General features: G+C 38.7%; 1 protein-coding gene across 1 annotated transcript in view; it reads left to right on the top strand.

The window, feature by feature from the left end:
* Positions 1 to 358: 358 nt before the first annotated feature.
* ZDHHC17 (zinc finger DHHC-type palmitoyltransferase 17) overlaps positions 359 to 23,463 on the top strand; it is an 80,286-nt gene continuing 57,181 nt past the window's right edge. Inside the window, exons 1-2 of the mRNA XM_050898094.1 lie at positions 359 to 421; positions 19,685 to 19,788. Of these exons, the coding sequence (XP_050754051.1) occupies positions 359 to 421; positions 19,685 to 19,788 (167 nt within the window). The remainder of the gene's footprint in view (positions 422 to 19,684; positions 19,789 to 23,463) is intronic.

Raw genomic sequence — 23,463 nt, 5'->3', positions numbered from 1 at the left:
GCAGGCCGCCGCCGGGGCTCGGAGGCCCGTTAGCGCCCGCTGCGCCGCCGCCCGGCGCTCCCAGCGGAGGCGGCTCCCCGGCACCGCCCTTGCCGAAGCCGTCGGGGAGCGACCGGGTTCCGGCAGCGGGCGGCGAGGGGCGGCCGGGGGCGGAGGAGCCGGGCCGTCCGCCGCTCCCCTCAGCGGGGCCGGAGCCGCTCGGCGGTTGCGCGTCCTCCCTCCCGCCGGGGGCGCCAGGGCGCGGCACGCGCGCGCGCGCGGGCGACCGAGCGAGCGCGGGGCGCGAGGGGGAAGCGCGGCGGGCGGGCGCGCGCGCGCGCATTACCCGGCATGCAGCGGGCGGCGGGCTCGCACCAAGATGGCGGCGCCTCTGGAGGAGTACGAGAAAGAAGCGGGCTGCGTCCCCATCCTGCACCCGGAGGTGAGGGTACCCCGCCAGGCGGCGGCGGCGCCGGGGCTCGGCCGGGACGGCGCCCTGCCGCGGGGTGGGGGGGCGGGAGGGCGAGGCGAGCGGGAGGGCGGGCGGGCGGGGTGCGCGGAGGGCGGGAGGTGCGCCGCCGCCGCCGCCGCCCCCCCGCTGCCGGCCTGGGTGTGCGCGGCGGCGGCGGCGGGCCGGGGTGGGCAGGGCAGGGCTGGGCCGGGCCGCGGCAGGGAGGCGGGGAGGAGGATGTGGGTGCCGGTGGCGGGGAGGAGGGCAGGATTCGCTGCGGGCCCTCTTGTGGCGTCCTACCCGGCGGCGGCGGTCCCAGCCGGCACCGGGCCGGGGGGTGAGGCAGGCGGTGGGGGCCCGCCTGCTCCTCGGCCCGCCGCGACCCAGCCGCTCCTCCGCGGGCAGAGCCGCCCTCGGGTGGTGCCGCGGCACCGGCGTCCCTGAGCAGCAGCGCTCAGTGCCTGGCCGGACTCGGCGACGGCCACCGCCGCCCCGGGGGGGCTGCGGCCCGGCAGCCCGGGGGGAAGCGGTTCGGAGGAGGAGGAGGAGGAGTAAATGTTTCCTCTTGCGTTTTGCTGGCACTGGCCTGCGGCTCGCCTGCAGGTCGGGCCTGGTCCGATCCAGCCCAGCGCTCCCTGGGTGGTGTGGGGTTTACTTTGAAAGCAAACAGTCTGTCTTTTCCAATGTGTTGGCCAGGCGGTGGGAGGAATGTTTACAGGTAACATGTAGAGGTCGTTTCGTGTCGTATTTTCGCTCTTCTTTTATGCCACCCGCCTTTGTCAACAGCATGCGTGCATTCTCGAGGACTAGTATGATTGTTTTGAAATATATTTTTAAACAGTTTCGAAAACCTTTTACGTGTGGACTTGTCACCTGATACATTAAGGATTGTAAGAATTGATTTTTCAGCCTACGAAAAAGATTAGTGCATATGCCAGGCTCCAGTTTGTGCTGAACAGATGGCACTTTTTTTCCTTAAACAACATCTTAAAGACGCTTTTAGTTTTCCTGATGACTGAAGAGGGTCTGTAGGCCTTTAGATGTGATTGTGTATCCTACCCACTCTTACCTACCTCTCCAAACTGTGCTCGCTTACAACTTCAAAATAGACCCGTCGGTTCTGAAGGTTAAGTAGCAAAGTGGTGCACCCCAAATAAGTGTCTTGATTTTTTTTGTTATTTTTTGGGGTTTTTAAGTGATGTGCAAAGGCTGTTGCTACATGTTTCTTCAGACTAACTGGAGAAGTAACCTCATTTGCAGTGTCTGGTGTTTTTCGGAAGTGACCGAAGTTTTCAGTAACGATCCAGACTGTTCAATATTGATCTTATTTGAAAGAAAATGTTCTTAACTTGTGGAAACTTAGGTGGGCAGTCTAAAACTATAAAATGGAATAAAAAGCATCTACAGGCTGTTAGAAAACCATTGTGTTTTAAAGAGTGAAGATTAGTATTTGTTAAATTAACTTTGAGCAATTACTATATAGCAAACAAAAATGTCTCAATTTAAATTGGTGATTTTCACTAGTTAAGCAATCTGGTAGAATTTTTACTCTTCCTTTGGTGTATAAAGTTGAGTGTGTGTACAAAAGATGCGGAAGGAAGTTAATAGATATTGTGTGCTGTAACACCAACCTGAATCTTTTAATATGCAATAAATATCACTTGTCTAACTAGCCTTGAGGGGGTTTTATTTGATTTTTCTGGAAATACTGAGTATCTGACTATATCTTATTCACAGGGTAGTATTTACATGGATTTCAGTGGGTGCTCCCTTAGTCCTTAAAATCCCGTTGTGCAGATAAGCTTTAAAAGAGAAGGATGTTTTTAATGTTGGTGGTGAGACTGGCTGTTAAAAGAGCATTTCTGGAGTGTCTGTTAAAAGCTTGAGGATTCTGTACTGTAGCAGAGCTGTATTGTCACAGATCTGCCCACTGAACAATGTAGTGCATCTGTGTTCAGTTGTTTTTGAAGGTCAGGGCCCTTAATACTCAGTGATTTCCACTTTTTAAGAAAATAGCACCATGTCCTTATCTAAGTAGTGACATTGGAGCATATAATCAGTTCTTACATTTGTATACATATAAAACTGATGCTTTTTATAGGAATGTCAAAATCTTTTCCAGTTTCTTATGTTTTATGCTACTGTTATCTGTGTCATGCATCTTTTTCAGATATTTTTTTCTGTGCTTTTTGTTTTTAAAATGAGACTTTTACTTCTTGCTGTCTTCTTGTTTTGACTAATTTGGATTACTTTCAAAGTTTTTTGAGGGGCTTTTTTGAAAGGGAAGTGTTTGTTTTTATATGGACTCTATGGCTTTGCATTTTGCCATGAGATATTGTGAACACAGCATTAACATTGTAAGAAAGATGGTCTTGGGAATAGTGAAAAACTACTTAAATACTGGAGTGCTGGAAAATCTGTTTATTTATTTATTTGTGAAAGGCTCAGCTTTAAGTAATTTTGGTAAGAAGAGGTAGAAACGCTGCTGAAAATGTGAATGCTCTAGGGCATTGATGATGGGACTGCTTTTGGTGGGTTTTGTGTAGTATCTTGCTGACTGAGTTCATGGGCCTCCCTTCCACATGAAAGCAAGCCAAACTTACATAATAGGCTCTTGTTTCAAAGGATATTTATTCTTTCTTTTTGTCGCAAGTTCAGTTCAGTTTAGTATGACAGTGTAGATCCCACTGTTTTCTACTAGCATTGTTGTAAGATTACTAGTGGAACAGCAAAGCATGTAAATATCATTTTAGTGGTAAAGTACAACAAATAACATCAGTTGCTCGTGTAATACTCAGAATGATCTTATGGTGTATGATAAATGGATGGAGAACTGCTGGCTAACTGATATATCTCAGAAATAGTTGCTAGAGAGAATTATTCCTGAATGTCATTGTTCCTGAAAGTCTTAGAGGAGTTAATCTACTAGACTCGAGACTTTTTTCATGAATGATTTGGAAGTAATAACAAAATTGTCATTAATAAAACTTTCAGACGAACAAGATGGATGGGTACTAAGCAGGGAGGACAGAACAACTGTACAAAACCATCCAGACTTCATGGGAAGTTATGCTAGTAAAACAAGGTGCACCTTAGCGCAGCCATATTCGAAGTAATGCGTTGAAGATAAGGAAAATAGGCATGGGATTGTATCCTGAAATTTATTGACTGGTAGGATATAAATATGAACAAGCAGTTCAGCAGAAGCTCCCAGTATAATGCTTTGATTAAAAAATACATAATATATTCCTTGATTTTTATTTTTAAAGGGGGGTTACTGATTACGAACAAGGAGATGTTTTTTGGCTGAGCATGTGGTAATACTAATGATAAAGTTTTGTCCTTAAAAGTCATTGTTAAACAATGAAGGGTGTGGAAAAGAGTTAAGAATTATTTTAATAATGCCTTACAGTGAAAGGCTTGAAAAAACCCTGTTCACATTATCAGAAATAGTGAGGACCACCTTTTTTGCCCCATGTAAATACTTTCTTATGGAGATGCAGCGCTTTGTTCAGTTTATACTTAACAAGATCCAGTGGCTGGAAAGTGAAGCTAGATGGGATCAAATTGAAAGGCACAAGTGGTAAACGGTGAGGGTGAGTAATCATTGTAATGAAGAAAGGAGGGCAATAGTGGATTATCCAGCTCTTGATGTTTTCAGCTTGAGTTTGGATGTCTTTCTAGAGACCAAATGCAAGCTTTTGAATTCTGCACATGGATAACTGGATGGTGTTTCAAATCCTTGAATACAGGGGAGTGTAGACTGTGTTGGGGTGACTGATTCTGTGAGGGATGTACCACCTCTTTTCATATACGTGAATTTTTCAGCAGGACTGGGAAGTGCGTGGATGACCAAAGAGAAGTAGTCCTGTGGATGTGGATCTCGGGGTGGACATTGTAGGTCATTGGCTGCCCTACAGTGTGATATGGTAGCTCCATTGTAAGAGATGCAGGGCACCCTAGGATGGCACAGTAACACTGGGCTGAGTAGTCCCTGCTAGTTTGTTTCCTTCTGCCAGTGTTCAGGTTTCTGGTGACAGTTACAATGGCAAGCTCTGCTTCCATTTATACAATGTAGCCCTAGTATGGGAATGCTACTCTTACTGTTTGTGCTGGTTATCCTTTGCTTAAATGATTTTAATAGGCCTTCTGGCTTTAAAGTCCTTGGATCTTCTGAACAAGAACAACTTCCTGACTGTTCTGTGGTAGGTGATGATAGGCTTGGATGTTTTATTTTGAAATCCAAGAATGGAGGGGGGGAATCTTTGGGAAATGGATTTTGTTTGTATTGCTCCTTTTTGATTGGAAAATATTCTTGGTGTGTGGCCTAATATGGCCTGAACTGCCAAAGGTATTTCAGCTGTTCAGGGCTGCATTTCTTCCTAAATGGTAAGAACTATTACTGGGGAGGAAGATCTGTTTTGTTACTGCTATGTAGTGCATTCACCAGTGTCGTTACGTTGTGTGGGATATGTTAGAGAGAGATGGAAGTTATTGGTTATTACAGATCTCTTTTGGCATTAGAAAAGTCTTTGCTGTGAAAGTTGTGGGTTTGGGTTTTTTTGTTTTTGTTTTTTTTGCTTACTCTGAAGTCAGAGAAAAATCTTCCTGCAAAGCTGGAAGATAATTTTAAGAGTTACGGGCTCTGGCAGGAATTATTCCAGCTGGAAGTCTTCATTTTTATCTTTGTTTCTCTCCCTGTGGTTCAATTTGTAACTACCTGGGAAGTTAGAAGCACAATATCTCCTTGTATTCCTTGGTGGCAGTGTGAAGAAAATAGGTAAACTTATTGTAGACAGCTTTGGCTCTAATTTCTTCTGTTTAAAATATCGGTGAAAGGCCTGATTTTACAGTCTGACTGTTCCCTGTGGGATTCTGTTGATATTGTTGGGGTTGTATTGGGGTGCAGATTGTTCTTAATTGTCCTGTAAAGGTATGGGACTTTGTAGTTTAGTCAGGATTGCTCCGGGGACTAAGCGTACATTTGTGAGCTCATTCAAAGATCAGTTATTGTTTATTATATTACTTAAAAAGGAGGATGGAACCATGAAGTCTCAGACGAATTAGCATGCTTGATATTGAAGGTTGAGTCTTCTTTCGTGTATCGTGATTACCTTCGTAGTTTGAGGCCAGAGGGCACTGTAGATCTAATTCAACCTTCTAATGCAGGCATTGAGGGTTTTTTAATGAACTAATTCTTTTTATTGCCAGGATACTACTTATAAAGTAAAAAAGAAAATAAACAAAATCCTACAGTAACAGATAATATTGTATAGCTGGGAAAGTTGCCCCCAAATTTAATTAGTTTGTTTAAGATTTAAACCTGTTTCTAGTCTGAATTGAATTTGTTTCTGGTCAATACATCTTGAGAGATATCTATCCAAATATAGGTCTGTCTGTGTTTATTTACTATGCTGATGATTATCGGATCCCTACACTGGTGTTACGGTCTGCAGTCGTACTGACCCTTTGAGTCTCTCGTTAAGATATGTTCTTTCATTCTTTCAGTGTTTTCATGGCATTGCTCTGAGTACAGTAGCTGTTATAGTAGTGAACTTGAGAACAGAGCACTATTCTACTAGTCACACCAGGGCCAGTTGCAATAGTAAAGCAACTTCCACGTTCTTAATCGGCATTCCCCATATGTATAGACCGTTGTACTAGTCTTGCTGGGAACTGCATCACACTGGAAGCTTGTGCCCAGATGATTACCCACCTCCAAGTCTTTTCAATGCTTTCTGGATAGGTTCCAGGATGGGTCTTCATTTTAGATATGACTTTGCTTTTGTTGGTATTTAAAAAACCTTATTTGGCCTGTCCCAACCTTCCCCAAATAATATAAGCTACATTGTGTCAGAAATAGGGTCTTATTCATCTCCCTTTCTCCTCTCACTATATAACTTACCTCTAACTGTTTACTCCTAGGTTGCAGACAGCAATGAAATAGCATGGGGTCAAAATACAAGCTCTGTAGGATGCTTAGTGTCCTCTCAATAGTAGTTTCATATTAATACTCCCTTGAGGTTTTAAAAATGTGAGCTACTGAAAAGAGCAAGAGCCTTTTTTTGGCCAGCATAGTCCTTAACTAGGACAATATGTATAATAGTCACAAAATGAATCATAAGAATAAAGCTTTTTATCTCTAGTTTTTAATACATGCAAGATAGACTACATTAACTTTCTTTATATTTTAATTTCTTAATCAAAATATCAGACAATAATAAGTCAAGCACTTTGGACGTTAACTGTGTTTGACTGTTACTACTTTTTTTATCAACTGAAAGTGCTGGGTTTATTTTTCTGTGAAGCCATGATACTTAGCATTACTAGTCTTTGCTTTTTTGTTAATTCTATATCAAACCTAGAAAAGCCAGCAATAACCAGGACAAATGGTAACCATTTATAACCCATATTGTCTTTTATGCAGATCACTGGAGTGTCTTCAGGCTTAACGAAAAACAGTATTTACATCTTTTGTACTGTATGGTTGACTTAACCTGTACTTTAAAGAAGTTTAATAATATTTGTTGTTATATTAAAAAGCATTTTATCATGACAACAGGATGTGATTTAAATTTTCTGGCTTTTTCCTCAGCTGTTTTTATTCTGTGCTTTTTGCACATTTTCAGATTCTGTGGTTTTGTGTTTTTGTTGACAGTTCTATCATTCTGATGTTGTAATCTTGACAACTTTTGTCCATTTCTTGTGGTGTTAGGATGCTGCTTGCCCTTCTAGGGATGGAGATGTCTTGTATCCTTTTGTTTGCCTTTCAGTTTTCTGTATTTTTCTAATTTGTCACACTCATTGTCAATGCTTCTCTTGCCATTTTTATAAGATTTTTTTACAGTTGTTCTCACTTCCCTTGTAAACTATGCAGTTTTTCACCACTGGGCTTTTTCTCAGTGGTAACATTGTGGCTTCTCAGGCATCTAGTAAAACACTTAAAAATAGATTTCGACTGTTTACAGTTTTTCTTCCACGTATTTTCTTCTGATTTGGGCAGTAATTGATTTTTAACTTTCTGGAACAGGACCTCTTAAAGCATCAGTGATAAATGTCTGGTTTGACCTAAATTTGTGTTGACTCAGTTTGCCTTTACTTGTTAAGCACAGACTTTATTTTTCTCAGATTTCACAGAATTTTAGTCTTTGAACAGCATTTGTTTCACTGTGTTTAACTGTTTGCTCAGGAAAGTAATGAGACAGTATAAATGTGGAAGAGGGTTAAATTTTAACTTTGCAGAATCCAGTTTACGGAATGAGAGGAAAATGTTTGTTTGCTGTTTGCTTGAAAACTAGATAAAATTGTCACTGATACTGACATGTTTGGATGGGAGCAGCCTCAGTAATTGATATTTCAGCATGCACACTGTCCTCTGCTGCTTTTCAAAGACAGCATGAGATAAAGATTTGACTTTCATAGCATCCCTGTAGTTGATAGAAACACTGGGGTCTGTTACAAATGCGACTGTAGAACAAAGTCAAAAGCTTTTTCTGAAGTCAGAGGGAGTCTGGCTGAATTGAACCCCCAGGCTTGTCATGCCCAGTACGTGGTATAACATTAGACTACAAGTTGTCTTGTGTAATTTTGAAATCTAGTAATTTCTTCCTACGCTTGTAGGATGCCCTGAGGTCTTTAGAAGTGTTTCCTTGATTGTCTCTGTAAGGAGGGAGGTACCAAAAATGGAGGGTAGTGTGAATGCTGTGGTCAGAGCTTGGAAGGCTACTCAAGACCAGGGGAAGATGAAGATGACTCAATAAGGAGGGAGCACAGTAGCAAGAGAGGGAGAACATCAGAGTCTGCTTTGAAAACACTTGTGTTGCTGGCTTTGAAGGATGTAGTTTTGCAGCTGAGTCTAAGCTGGTCTAAAGCCACGGTGGAACCCAGACACAGTCCCTTACCCTTCCAAGGGTTAGCTCTTGCAATTGTGTGGCCAGTAGGTGAATTGGAATACTTCTTGCTTTGTGAGTCTGTGACCTGATCTAACTGAAACCATTACTGCGCTGTTGTGAGAACTGGTAAGAGGTAATGGAGAATGTGCAGCCAGGACTGTGAGTATGACCACATCTTCTGATGACAGGGCAGTTTTAGCTTGACTTAAGCTGATTGTGAAACCTACTTTTAAACACTTCCAGCTGCATGCATCTGCCAGTGATGCTTGTCTGGTCCCAGGATGAGCCAGTTCAGGGAAGTAAATCAGTAGAAAAATCATCCCATACAAAAGAATTGTGAATAACTTTCTGCCAGTTCATTAAACCTACTCATTGTAGGATCAAGTGCACTACAGTACTGACAGAAGGTAGAGGGTGAGCTGGTGTGACCAGTGTGGAAGGTTAGGAGTTGGGTAGGGTGGGCCTGTTCTTAACTGTCAGACCACAGATTTGCTAAGCTGTCTCTCACATGGTGTAGAAAATTGACTATCAGCATGACTAGAAGCACCTTTCATGCACTTCCTCGTTGTGGTAGATGAACCAGCCTGTGTTTATCGTAAGTGGGAATGAGAGTTTGCTTAGTTGACTGTTGATTTGAAGCTCCATTTGCTGGTTCAAGGTTGTGGTGGGAATTGTGAATTGAAGTTTTCCATGAGGCCTGAGTGCAACTTGTACTAACTTTCTTTTTTTCTGTATGTGCCAAGGAGAAAAGAGGGTCCATAGCTAGACTGACTGCTCATTCTGTCATGTGCGCTTGCCAGTGCTCTAATTCTTGATTTAATTTTTTCACTGTTCCTCAGAGACGAGGTAGCTATAAACTCACTAAGCAGCATAATTTACATTTGAGTGTGGCTTTGGCAAATACTTGCTGAATGAAGCAGAACCTTCAGTATACTTTTTTTTAATATGTGATGTTACCAGGTTTGAAAATTGAATGAAGAATCTTAACCCTTGAAAAAGAATTTTCAGACTATCCTTTTCTGGGAATTTTAAAAACTGTTGTTTTTTTTTTCTCCAAGTAGTTGAGGATCAGGATTGAGCTAGATACATACTTAGGTGCATTTTTTAAGTTTAGCACTTTATAAGAGTGAAATGCGTAATTGGTTTTAAGTTACTCTCATGATGACTGACTACTAATGCTAGTTCTCAGGGATTTTTTTTTTATGTTGAGAGGTCTGCAAGCTCATATACTCTGAGACCTAGACTTGTTTAAATCACTTGGAAAAAAAATACAGTTTTATTTCTGTTGAAATCCTGAGATTTTGGCTGAGAACACCATGCAACACTCCTTGAAAAGGAAGCCAAAAAAGATGTATGTACATGTTAATGTAAGTTGCTGACTAAACCAAAACTTTAAAGTAAGCTTTAAACCATAGTATTTTAAGCTTTTAATTTTTTTAACCTTTACAAATGGTAGTAAACACAGCTGCTTTAAATAACGCTTGCTGGTGATGCTGTGTGTGCAAATACAGGGCCTTCTGAAAAGCCTTCTTGTGAAGCTATTACTTCCTCAAGTATAACACTGTTCGGTTTAGGAGCATCTGTACGTAAATGACTAGAAAGCAGTCAATTGGTTATGGACACTTGCTTTGAAGAAACAAAACTTACTTGTTACCAGCTGTGCCTTAAATCACATGATCTCTGATCTCTGCATAGAGTGGTTGGATTAAGGGCTCTGGTTGAGCATCTCTAACTCGTTATGTAAAAAAAATTAGATCTACATCGGAGAGTGTACAGGATTATTCTCTCTCTGTGATGGCTGACTATTGCTTGTGGGTGGAACTCTGTATTGGCAAAAGGACTACTTTATCATGTTTGAAATGAGTTTTTTCTCAATCTATTTTGCTGCTTTTTAAAGAAAGCATTGTCAACTTAAACTGTAACTTGCTGTCGTGCACACTTGCTTTCAAAAAAAAATCAATGCATTACGTACAGATTTTTTTCTCATTGTGCAGGTATTCTATAATTAGCTTCTCCAGGGATTTTCATAAATGCATCTTTTCTATTGGTGTGTCAAGAAACTGTGCAAATAGGCCAAAAATTTAGGAGGGAAACCAAACAAACTCTACAGGATGCTGTCAAATGTGAAAAGTAATGGAAAGTGGTGACAGAATTGGCACGGAATGGAAGGGGGTTTTTTGTCATGTCATACTAATTTTGTGTAATTTAATGCTATAATAGGGGGCAGGGAGAATCCCAGCATAAATTGTAAGGGTCCAAGTAAGGTGAGTCTGATAGTATATCTTTGCAAGCCAAGCACTGAACTATTTTTTGATAGAGAGATATATATATAATATGAGCAGTTAAGATTAAAAAAAAAAAGGTATTGCACACTTTTTTCCATGGAGAACGTAATGTGGTTTAGATGGAAGTTTTCTAGCACGTGTTAGCTAAACTGAAGGTGTATATGCATCATCCCAGTTCAGACAATGACAGTTCATAGCTGCTGAAGGCTCTGGCTCCTCAAACTGATGAACCTATACAGCCCTGCAGAATTATTCTTTTTTTTCTGGCTGGGACTTCATGTGAATATGAGAAGGATCAGACTGCTCCCACTTGATGACAGTCAACAGTTAGTCAGATTAGCTGTTACTGGTTTCACCCTAAATTTTACTGCTGCTTCTAGAGAAGAAAAAGCTACTCTTCTTATGCCTGTAAAGAATTAAATGTGATTCTCTCTGAAGTTAAGACATGATCACTTCAGCTTCTGTTTCTGTGACTTGCTGTGTTGCAGAATTAGGTGAAGGGGTAGGGGCAGGAAAGTTGTTATAAACTTTAGAAGAGGAACTTCCATTAAAAATGTTGAAATAAATACCAGCAGTATCTTTTTTAGGAATGTGATGAACTGGTTTGCTTGTACTTATTTTGTGAGCATTTTTCTATTAATGCTAGTGCATGAGTGGCCAGTATTTATGTGTATATAAACTAATGTGGGTGTTTATAATATGCAAATTACGATGAATAAATTTGTATAGATTCTTGCAGTTTTTTAAAAGTAGGAGGAAAACTGGGAAAGCTTACTAAAAAGCACTATATTCTAACAAGTGAAGAACAGAGAAATTGAACACACAAATACGGGGGAAGGAATTCTTTAATATTAAGCTCCAATAGTCCCTGCTAAATATAAGACACATACATGAGGATTATTTTATTATTTAGCTTCCCTGAAATAGTTGCAGTCACTTCCGATTTTATCATGATTCTTTTGGCTGCAGCCAGATACGGAAATACTATAGTCATCAATAAAACAAAAAGAATATTATGATTTCTTCTGTTTTCATTAAGAAACAAAGGCAATAGTATGCAGTATTTTATGGAAGGTAATGCTTTTGTTTCTACGTTTTTATTTTAGAACTTGTTAGTATTTTCTCTTTAAATGTCAGTTACCTTGGTCACCATTCAGAATTTAAGTGTCTGACTTTGATCATGGTATCACTTCCTTGCAGCAATATTGCATAACGTTGAAGGAAAAGCAGTCCTAGCCATCTGTTAATGCCTACCAGAGCCATGTGTAGCAGCTGTAAGCAGCAGTATTTTCCTCCCTTCCTTATGTCCAAGCAGGCATATTGACCTACTGATATCCTCCTGCTGTATATAATCACGAATTATGAAATTGCTATCTCGGAATAATTCAGTCTTGGTCATCTTATTCTTTCATGCGTAACTTCTTAATTTTTTTTTCTATGAATACTGTTCTCAGAATTCTCCTTAAGCTTATTTCATTTTGGTTTTTTATTGGAAAAGATGAAACGATTTGAGTACTGAGGGGAAATGAGCATAACTTTACTTGTGCATTTGGTTATGAGGAGAACTGATTGGGAATGCCAGTATTGTTAGTGCTCATTCCTGGGAGCTGTGCATACTTTTTTTTCCCCTCTCCCCTGCACTTCTTCCTTTTTCCTTTGGAGTTATTTTTCATATTTTGCTTTACCTTCTGTTTCCCCATCTTATTGGTCCTGTTTTCCAGAGGAGGTTCCCTTTTCTACTCTACTGTCTTGTTTCTTTTTTCCCAAACACCTTTTTTTAGCCTTATTCTCACTCTTCTGACTTTTTTCCTACCCTGCATTACTTACACATCTGTGCAAGCAGTCTGCACATTTTGTGACTAATGAGTAGTGATGAACTAGTCACAGATGCGTATGAGTGATTAGGGCACTGTCAAAGGATAGTCACTGAAGTGAGAAGCTCATCTAGAAGGAGTGACCCTTGGTAGTAATTGAGGAACCAAATTTGATTTATAAAAATAAATAAAATCTGTCTCTCTTGCAACCTTCTAAGCCAACCAACTCTACTGGTTTCTAGAAGTAACATGATTTTCTTCATCCTGTCAGTCTAACTTCCTTGAATATTTAAAAGCTGGAGTGTGTTGTTCCATGATTACTTAGTCAAATCAACAATTGGCAGCTGCCAAAATGTTCCTACTACCTTCTCTTTACTTGCTTTCCCTCTACTAGTGGCTCTGGAGCCTGTCTTTTCACAGGAGAAACAGATTTAACTTGCTGTCCTAGTAAAAGAATCAGGTTTTTCTGTTTCTTGTTTAATTTTTTTTTTCCCCCTCTAATGAATTGAGTGGGCTCACTGTGACCACAGCTCTGAGTACCAAAGCTAGCTTGAGTTAGGTAGCAGGAGCACGGAGCCAAGAGCAGTGGGGGAGAGCGGGCAGAGAAATGAACTTTCTCTTTTAGCAATGGTAAACTGCTAATTTGGCTCAAGTCATGCTTGGAAATGGCTCCTTGAAACAGGATGAAGTAAGTAGAGATTTGGTGTTTGCAACCTGCTTATTGTAAATCAGTGAAATCAAGCGTCTGGTCTACTACCTCCTATTTAGTTTTCCTGACTTTCAGCTGGGGAGGAGCCAATGTCAGTAGAGATCAAAAAATAAATGCGTTTGGATTTCAGTTGGGTTTTAATCTTTGAATTAGCTGTTAGTGGTTTTTAACAGCGGATCGTTGTTGTAAAATTAAATTTTCCTGGAATAAATATTTTCACAACAAAAGGAAAAATATTTTAACACTTAAGAATATTGTTGAAGCCATTTGTGAATGTGGTGTATGTTCTAGGCTCAAAATGTTATGTTGTTACTTTATTACCAGTCTGTCATGTTTAAAAGAAATCATAGTAGTTTCAAGAATTTTAAGTGTTTTCCTAAAATTTGGGTGAGGGTGTATGAATTTAGAGGAGATTCATTCTTTCCTATTTTAGGTGAGAACTTAAAAGCCAAATGGTGACAGTGAAACTGACAATACACAAAGTTCTGTGAAAGGCATGATGTAAACATGATATAAATAATTTTTCACTTTTTTAATGCTGGTTCCTATTCCTTTAATAATGGTGGGCAGGTAATCTAGACCAGTATAGGATTTTTAAGCAGAGTTTTCTCTTCTGTCCAACAGGTTGGAGGAAGTAATCTGTATTTTGTGTATTTTAATCATCTGTTAAACTCCAAAAGTAGATGCTGTCTGAATGTCGTACTTATGATTTCTTTCTAGCTTAGCTGCTGATGCAGAATGACTATCGTTGGGCAAACTCACCCCTGGTGTAACACCACTGTAGTCAGTCCTACCAGGGCCAAAAAGGACGTGTGATGCCTGGGCACAGGCAGCTTTGTTCAGGCAGCCTGCTGCTGACTTACAGCCATGCCTGCACGTATTATGGCAGCATTTGATGGTTGTGGCTGCGTTGAAGCCATTATATTTGGTAGCAATGCGTATAGAGATTGTGTTTAATATCCACAGCTTTTTAAATAGCAGTCTTTTAAATTGCTATACTAAACATTTAAAAATATAAAACCTGCCAAAGAAGGTGGTGGAAAGGTTAAGTGTTCGCTGGTTCTTCAGCTTTGGCATGGTTTTGTTCTAAGCCATGTCTTTTACATAGCTTGTAACGGGTGAATCTGCGCAAGCATATGTAGGCTTATGAGGAGTTTTGGTGTCTATACAAGTTTTATTAAGTGACTGAGTTGAAATCCTTGCGTACTTAGGCTTAGCTTTTTTGTTTTTAAACGTTGGGTTGTCTTACTGCTGAGTCCTTGTTGCAAACTTAATAGTTTAAATATACTGTTGCAGTCCTTGAGACGGAGGAATTACCATAATGGCATTTGAGGATCTTGTCTACTTTCAGGTTATGTTTGCAACAATGTAGTGTAGTAAAATGAAACAATCACCATACTTGGTTTTTCTGATTCTTTCTTTCCAAATAACTACGGAGACACGTGGCAGAACCTGACCACTGGCTGGATAAATACAAAGAATTTACGTTTACTCTCTTCTCATTTGAGCAACAGATGCTTCAGAAAACATTTATTTGTCTGTATTGTTGTATTATAAATGATGGTTTTCAATTACAGAACTTTTTTTTTCTTTAAAAAGAACATAATTTGAACTTCCTTGTGAGTTTTAGGAATGTGCTTTTGGGTTTCAGTGCTGTGTATTGAATAACTAACTAAGGAGAGCTTTGCACTTCAGTTTGAAGTGACTGTATTGATAGGACCATATACATGTCAGGCATAAGGTTGTACTAGTTTGGCTGAAGTCATTTGAAATCTGACTATTTCTATTTTTTTCCATTGATGTTTATATAGCCTTTGTAAAAGCAGAGGTAGCTAGCAGTTGAGTTCAGTTGACTAGATATTGGTATATCACAAGCCATGACATCTGGGAAGGTTAATTGTGTTGGATACAACAATTTTAGTTTCCTGCAAAGTCGATGTTTAATCAAACTGGTAGGCTTTGTAAACAGAGACATAAATAACCAAATTGTTCTCTGAAATGCCTAAGGCTGATAGGGACTGCAGAGTCAAACGCTGAAGGTTCAAGGAAAGTGTGTGTTAGCTGTGTTCGGTAGACTCTGAGATAACAACTTGAGCACCTGACCTGTTTTGGATTCACTTGTTGTAGGTCTTATAATGGTCTCCTACTTCAGGCTATCAGTTGATTTCCTGTTTACTGGTACCTTGCCCAGCTAAAACAGTGTAGACCCATATTAGAGTCTCTTAATGTTAGTCTTTCATTATTTCTTTCTAAATCATTCTTTCTAGAATAATCAGGAGAAATTACTTTTCTGCATTTATAGTACTGTGCTCTAGCCCTGCACAGGATTTTCAGAACCCTGAAAAAAATTCTTTAGGAATGAAGAGGCTCTTTTCTGTTCCTAGCTGCTGCCTTGCCTCTCTTATATTTTGCCTTGTCAGCCAAGCATGATGTGTAACAGCATTGTTTGCAGTGACTTGGTCTAAATTGCCTGTCACCGGGGGAATTGAGTATTACTGTGATTCACAAAATCCAGGTTCTCTTTTATCTTGATTCCTGGTGGCTTGTTGACTTGGGAACCCAAAAGTTACTCTTCTGATCACAGTTGTAAACTAGGCACTTACAATGCCAGGTAAGAGTTATATCCAGTAGAATGACACTGATAGTAGCCAGCATGCTACTATGAGCCAACATGCAACTGTCAAGTTGCATAGATAATACTAAGTGATAAATTTTGACTCTAAGCTTGGGAATCTGTGTCCAGGCTGCAGCAAACTGACTGTATTGGGTGAGGATTCAGATTTTATATGCTGTCCTGGAATTTGTCTTAAATTATTTACTTCCAAAATGAACAGTATTTGCATCTTCTTTTCAGGCAAATCTAAAGTCATCCTTTTCTCCACAGTTCACGCTGTGGTTAGAAGACTCTGTTATATGATGTTGGAGGCTGTGATCTTCATATACCTTTCAGGATTTTAGGGATTGTTTCAACTGTTCTTAAATGTAAAATACAAACTCAACTCTCTTGGTAAATCAGGAAACATAGGGTTCACTTTAAGTTTGTTTGTCATGAGTCTTTATATTAAATAAATGGATTGTAACTGCTAATGTATGTACTGGGGGAAAAGAGGGAGAGAACTGTTTCTTGCTTACTCATTTTGTGTCAGGCAGTCATATTTGCCATCACCTCAAATCTAACTTTTTAATCACTTCAGCGATTTTGCATTAATATAACAAAATTTGAAAGTTTCAGCATGAAAAGAGTAGTTCAGAGATGCTATCAGTAAAAAAGGAGATTTAAAAGTATATTTTTTTTAAAGTTAAGGGTACTGTCATTACCTTCAAGTCCTTAGTAAAAGTAGTAGATAAGCTGTAGGAGAGGCTAAGGAATATAATCTCTCACTTTTTTGAATTTACATGCTTAATAGTTATTACTTAAGATTTTGCTGTATTCCTATAAATCTTTTTGTGAAAGCATTAGTATCGTAAGGCTGTGGTTTCATGGTCACTTTAGGCTGACATAAATTTACACTGCTTGTAAATGGGCAGCTCTCTTGACTGGCTATTGCAGGCTCAAGAGAACAGAAGCCTGGTTTATGTGCTTGAAGTGGTCAGGAAAATGCAGCTTAAGAGAAATAGTGTTCCCTGGTAAATTAACATCTGCCTGAAAAATAACCCAAGTTTCTCAGTTTGCTTTTACTAATTGTTAGATAACAAGAGAGACGTTTTCGCCTTCCAGCAGCTGTGGAAGGCTAAGAAATACATTGAACTACTGTCTCCTCATCAAGGTGCTCCAGGGCAGTGAATTTCTTTGTTCTGGCCTCTACCTACTTGACTTATCCTTTAGCTTTTCAGGGTCTGAGCATTACAATTTGATATGTAAAAATCCTGCTGCAATTGTGTGGTGTAGTTATAGGTGAACAGAGATGGTATAAATCTTGCTTTTTTCCTAATATGATGGAAAAGAGAAAATCACGTGGGACAAAGTAATGAATTTAGCCTTCTCTTACTTTTTTTTTTTTTTTTTTTTTTTAATTGTAATGTCCTCTGGTATCTTTTTCAGCATCTTTACTCCAGATAACACTCTGGCTTATCTAGTAGCTGGGAAAAAAAGGTTTTGGTTAAGCTGTTGCCATCTTCAAATACAAAGTGAAGCTATGTTTCTGGATAGTAAGAGAATTGGTTGTAACATGCAATTTGGATGACAGCAGATGCCCTGGTACACTTTTAGGTTTTCTCTCCTGTAGAGATGGCAACAGAGCAACCTTCCTGCTGGGCTGGCAATACTTAATTGGTTAATCTAGTTAGTTTTTCAGGCTTAGAAAGAAAAATTGAATGCCACAAAATAACATTGTGCTCAAGAAAAGATGTACTCTGCTGATCATTTAGGTACTGTGTGAAATTGAAAAATTTGTTTTTCTGAAGAAAAGTCTATGCATAAGAATAAATCTATTTTGAAAATGAAGACTTTCACTGCACTAGTTCTCAGTGTTACTATGTTCTGTTTTTAAAGCTCTAAACACTTATTTCTTGAAAGATTTTTTTAATGTGTAAAATGTCACAAATGTTTGAACTATATAAATGACTATTTACTACAATTTAGTACTACAAAATGTACTTAATGCAAAAGAATGTCTCTTAATTTGATTTTTTTTCCTGTCTGAAATAGGTACATTGTATGTAACATACAAACATGCTCAACTGAAGTTACTCGGTTTTGAAATTAATACTGAGAGTTTTGGGATTTGCAACTAGACTACCTTCTTGATAGTTTACTCCAAGGTTATAACTGGTATAAGTTTCTAGACGTAAATCTGGAAATAGATATTTAAAATGTGGTGTTCAGGCTTGAATGTTCTTTTCTACCTCTCTAAAAGAGGTAGGTAATGCATGTAATAATTTTAGGGTAGAAATACCTTTAAAATAAGTTTAATGAGAAAAATTTGTAATGACTGATTTGATTTGATTACCACCATCCAGTGATCGGGAAGGCACATGAGTACGAGATGAGTCACCTCCAGATTGAGAGTCAGAGGGCAGTTTACTTGCCTGCGTGCAAGCTCAGTATTTAAACTCCCATTGCAGTCAATAGAGAGCTGGTTAATGTTGTCGCAGGAAGCTAGAAAACACTTTGGCCGACTAGCCACAACTGGACACAGTAAGAAGTTACTTCTCATTGTGACCAACAGCTCCTTTTGCAGAAACTATTGCACAGATGAGAGAGTGTGAGAAATGGGGAGACTGCTCGTCTTGGCAATAGGAAGTCTTCCTACCCCTAATATGTCTCTTAGTCACTTAAGCTAGCGGGGCAACATATGCCTCTTGGGAGAGAAGTTGGTGGGGATTTGTGACTGCGAATCCTTGTTACGGTTAGGTGTATTATATCATGGTTGTCTTGACTTGGGATATCTTTATTTCAAAAAATAAAAATCTGTCTAGTGTAATAATGAAAAAGTTGATCCCTCATTTTAATAGCTAAGTGGAAGTTGGAATCTTAATTAAACGCCTTTCATAAGGTGCTTAAAAGTGTTTCCAGGTATAGATTAAAGAAACAAAATTTTTGCTCATGGAACTATATGTTGGAGAAAACTGAGTAAAAGTAAAAAACACGTTTTAATAAAATCAATTGAAATGCATTTTTAGAACTTCCAGAAAGCTTGCTTCTTTTTTGGCTTCACTGTTGCAGTTCTCACTTTTTTCAACGTAACTACACTGAATTGCATGGTTGATACAGAGGCAATCAGCTATAGTATTTGTAACAAATGGAAAATTTTTTAGAAGCTGTATAAAATTCATCGTTCAATTTCAACTTGCTGAGCTGACTTTCACATGCCTGCAGTTTGTAAAGAAAAATGGTGTATTGCTGCCCTAGTGATCTGTCAATACAGTGTTTTAATATAAAATCCACCAAGGGAAGCATTAAGTGTTGAAGTGTTGCCCTTCATCAAAAGAATTAAGTTTGTAGGGAGCTGTATCTGGTGAAGAACATGTCATGGTCATGCCATTTATTTATGAGACCCATAGGTTAAACATACATAGATCACCTCTGAAGCTGCGACTGGAGTTGAATCAATAATGTATCAGTAGTTTCTAGTCATTGGTATTAATCATTCCCAATTATTTATTTTCTAGAAGGTATTTGGCTATGCTATTTGAAATATAACATTTATTTGTAGTAGCAGAGTGAGACTTTGTCAGTTTATGGCCAGTAGCTTTTTTTAGCTATGCTATGTTGCATTTATAAAAGCAAAAAAAAACCCCGAAAACAAAAAAAAATTGCTATTACTTTTTGTTAACATTCTATAAAAATACCTCGGTGTAGGATTTGGCAGAACTGTGCTATTACAAGTGGAGTTTTCTGGAAGGTGTTTGAAATCTATACTAGGGAATACAGTGGCCTGCTTTGCAAGATGTAGAAATGTGGCCAGTCAGCTTACCACCCTCAGATTTAGGTAGCTTTGTAGTATATTGAACTGGGTACTGGTTTTAGTTTTGCTTATAGAATTTTTTTTTTTTTTCCTGAGAAACTTTAGTAATGCTGATTTTGGTATTCTAATAGCAAGTTTGTCTTTTAGGAAATAAAGCCTCAAAGCCATTACAACCATGGATATAGTGAATCTCTTGGACGGAAAAGCCACATTGATGATTACAGCACTTGGGACATTGTCAAAGCCACACAGTAAGTTTATTTTTGAGTGTTAGATTTGTCTGTGTCTGTATTAGTTAAAAAACAGTAAAATGGATTTTTTTATTTGCATAAAGTGGAGGGTGAACTTATTTGTAGACACAGTAGTGGAAGATTTCAGAAGTGAACTGTACAAGATTACTGTTAAGATAAATTTATAAGCATTGTATGAAAATATGGGAGAGGGTTTCCTTGATTTGTTGACATTATTTAGGTTAGAAGGAATGTGTCTCTGTGTAACTTCCTTTGTTATCTCTGATTCTGCAGTGCTGCTATGAAACTGAGTTTATTGCTGAGAAAGGATTGTAGGAGTAAACAGTGTGCAAATTTAATAATTGCGTTCTTAATGCAGGTGAATTATACAAATTCATCTTCTACACAGTCCTGTAGTACATACTAACTCACAAGACTTTCTGAAGAATTGTCATGACACTACGTTTTAGCTTGCTATTGTCTACCATTCAGAAACCACCACCACTGTCACTTTTCTTCAATGAGCTGAGATGATAGTTTTGTAAGATTTTTGTTTTTCTTGTATTGTTAATTTGAATGCTTAAACTATTAAGTATCTTGCTGAGCTGCTTGCCTTTTTCTTCTTAAAAGAAAATTTTGCTTTCCTTTTTTTCCTAAAAGGCATCTCCTCCAACTGAAAGCAGCTTTGCAGCTCTGCATGTGACACAGGCCCCATTTAGATTTAGGAAGTATGTACTTTCCTTTGCTTTTTGTTTTGAGTTGTGAGGAGTTTAACTTCCTGAAATAGATGCTGACTGACTCTGCAATTGTTGCTCTAAATACTTTAATAGTAATACTACAACCTATAATCTTCATATTAGGGGATTTTTAGAAATGAAAATACTGGCATAGCATCAAACTAGCTGCTTCTTAAAAGCATGGAAATATGACAGCAGAAGTGGTTTTACAACTTACGTGCTTCCATTCTTGTATACTCATTGCATGTTTGAAACACTAGAACATATTTGTCCCTATTAGCCCTCAAATTTAGACTGATCTATGCTTTCAGCTGAGTTGTTACAATTCTTTTCTGGTGTCCTCAAACAAGAATCAACAGGGCTATGAGTTATCCATTATGTTCCTCCCCAGTCATGGCGAGATGTGATTTACAGAGAGGATGACATCTCACCAAAGAGGACTATACTTTCGTATCATAACCCTAATGGTTAATATCACAGGAAAGGGGGACTGTCAGCATGGGTATATGAGCAAGTTGTGGTATCTAGACAGCACTCGGACTGACTGGAGGGAGAACTCACCTTTATTTTAAGTATTTACTGGGATTTGAAGGCCATGTTATATAAAACAGCTGTCTTAAAGGGAAAAATCTCTGAAAAATTAAGGCAGAAGATAAACCCACCAAATATCATAAGGCTTGCAATAAAATAAATAATGCTGCTAATTCAGTGTTATTAAAAAGATATACAGTTTCTATTAAAATGATGTAGTTATTCACTTCTGTAGAAATATAACCTCTCTTTTATATGTATGAAAAACAGGTGATCTTATCCTCTACCACTTGTCCTCAAAAATGAATATTCAGTTAGATTAAAATATCTGCTGACTTTGTTTACTTTTTAGTTCAGTGCTAATGTAAGTAAGATGCCACAAAAAGTTTTGTAAAAAAGGGCCACTCATCTGTCTCCCAGAACTCCTCTCCCCAAGCAGTTCAGTAAGTTCAAGCAAAACGTAGCAAAATAGAGTAAGAATTATTTTTAGTCTCTTAGTTTGGGTGGTTGTTTTTTTTTCCAAGTCCGGACATGTAGCATTCATCATGGGACTGGCAGCATAGGTTTTTTTTCAGAACACTTCAAAACTTCCCCAAGAGAATATAACAGGTTTTTTAGTGTGATACAGTCAAATGGTAGCTGGGTGCTTACCGTTAGTTAAATGAAATTCTGTTGGTCTCGAGAATGGTCTGATAGCTAATTATAGTAATAAAGTTGTGTATCTTCCTCTGTTAAAAAAAAAAAGTCAAACTGATCTGTCATCCAAAATGATTTGGCATTTCGTGTAAGACCACTTAAATTGCAGGCTTCTTGACAGGTAGAAAGTGTATTTCACTGTAGCATAGAATTGTTTGCTATTAAATCTGTGATAATCCAAGCTGGAAACAGTCACGTCATGTAAGTAGCTAGTCAGTCATTTAATTTTTTTCATAATCATTGTTGTTATTACAGTATTCAATGTGCTGTGTTACTAAGAGTTTCTCCTGTGAAAGTAACTAGTTATATTATTGTTGCAACATACATGAAAATGGGGAACTACTTCCTTAAACTTTAAAGATGATGATGATGATGAAAAATGGGGTGAAAAGGTTTAAAAGTCATCTATACTTCAAGTATGCTGTTTGACTGTAGAATTCTATTTTAAGATGTTGAGTTTATTGGTACTTGATTACAGAGAAATAAAACAATGTCAGTAAAATAATGCATTTGCTTTTATGTTTTTCAGCAAGGGAAAATAAGAGTTTGCAAGCTCCACACATTTTTGCAGAAGTATTTGTTGGTTGTTTCATATCTTGTTGAACTGTTTGTGTGCTTTATCTTCTTAGTCTGTAGATTGGACACTTATTAAATTAACGTGCTCGTACACTATGAGCTACAAATCTAATAACCTCTTACAATCAAATTAGGACTTTGTATAGAAAAGAGCGGTTCAGCTGATGTTCTCATTGCAAAGAGTTTATCAGTATTTGTATTTTTTTCCCCATTAGGTTCCTGATAAATTCTCCCACAGACATCGGGGCCTAAGCATGCTTTATACCAAAAATAGTCTCTCTCTGTGTTTATTTTGTAGAAACTTGTGCTGGAGTAAAAATCATAGTGTTTGGTTTTAATGTCTATTGATATAAAGGGCACTTTTCACTGGCTTTGTTATAAACATGTCCAAGGGCATCTAGGTAGTGTTAAAAGTAGTAGTGTCTTAGCCCTTCATCTTGCAGATGTTACAATGTGTGTGTAATCTCTTGGTATCTTGTATTCGGTTATAGCAAAATTGTTTGGTTCATATACAGTTTCCACTCTGTATCTGAAAGCAGAAGCAGGCCACTCACACGTATTTGAAAATCTGTTTTCAAAGCAGTAGTAAAAAACCCCATCCGTTCTTGCCTTTGCTATTGCAATGGAGGAACACAGCATACTAATACTTAGTAAGTACTTCACTTACAACTGCATAGAAAGTCTTTGAATTTTTTCTGCCTCTACGAAATCAGAGGGTGGGCTGTGTACTGTTTTTGTTCCTCTGTGATGTCATTCAGTGCTCTCACTGGAGCTGCAAGGGAGTGGAGTCCTGTAAAAAGTCATATGTTGGGTATGTTTATTTCTATCTCTTCTGGCACCTGGGCCATCCAAGGCTGGAGTCATAACTTAGAATATGAAGTCTTGGGAAGGGTACTATCTTAACATAATAACTTAAAGTTGCTGCCTTTGTTTTGTTTGAAATCTTTTAAGCCATGAAACTAAGGAAAAGCAGCTAAGGTTCACAGGTAGAGAAGTATATGATGGGTTATGACTAGGAGAACAAAATCTGGGACACATTAATCCTTGCGTTGTGATTTTCAGTTCTGTTGAGAGTGAATAAGCACCTTCTGCTTGTAGTGAACTTGAACAAACTCCAGCTATGCTGGAAGTATGTTAAATAACGGTTATGAACATA

Source organism: Gymnogyps californianus, chromosome 1, assembly GCF_018139145.2.
Source record: "Gymnogyps californianus isolate 813 chromosome 1, ASM1813914v2, whole genome shotgun sequence".
NCBI classification, from domain to species: domain Eukaryota; kingdom Metazoa; phylum Chordata; class Aves; order Accipitriformes; family Cathartidae; genus Gymnogyps; species Gymnogyps californianus.
The sequence above is the reverse complement of the archived record's forward strand: the minus strand, read 5'-3'. Positions and strand labels throughout refer to the sequence as shown.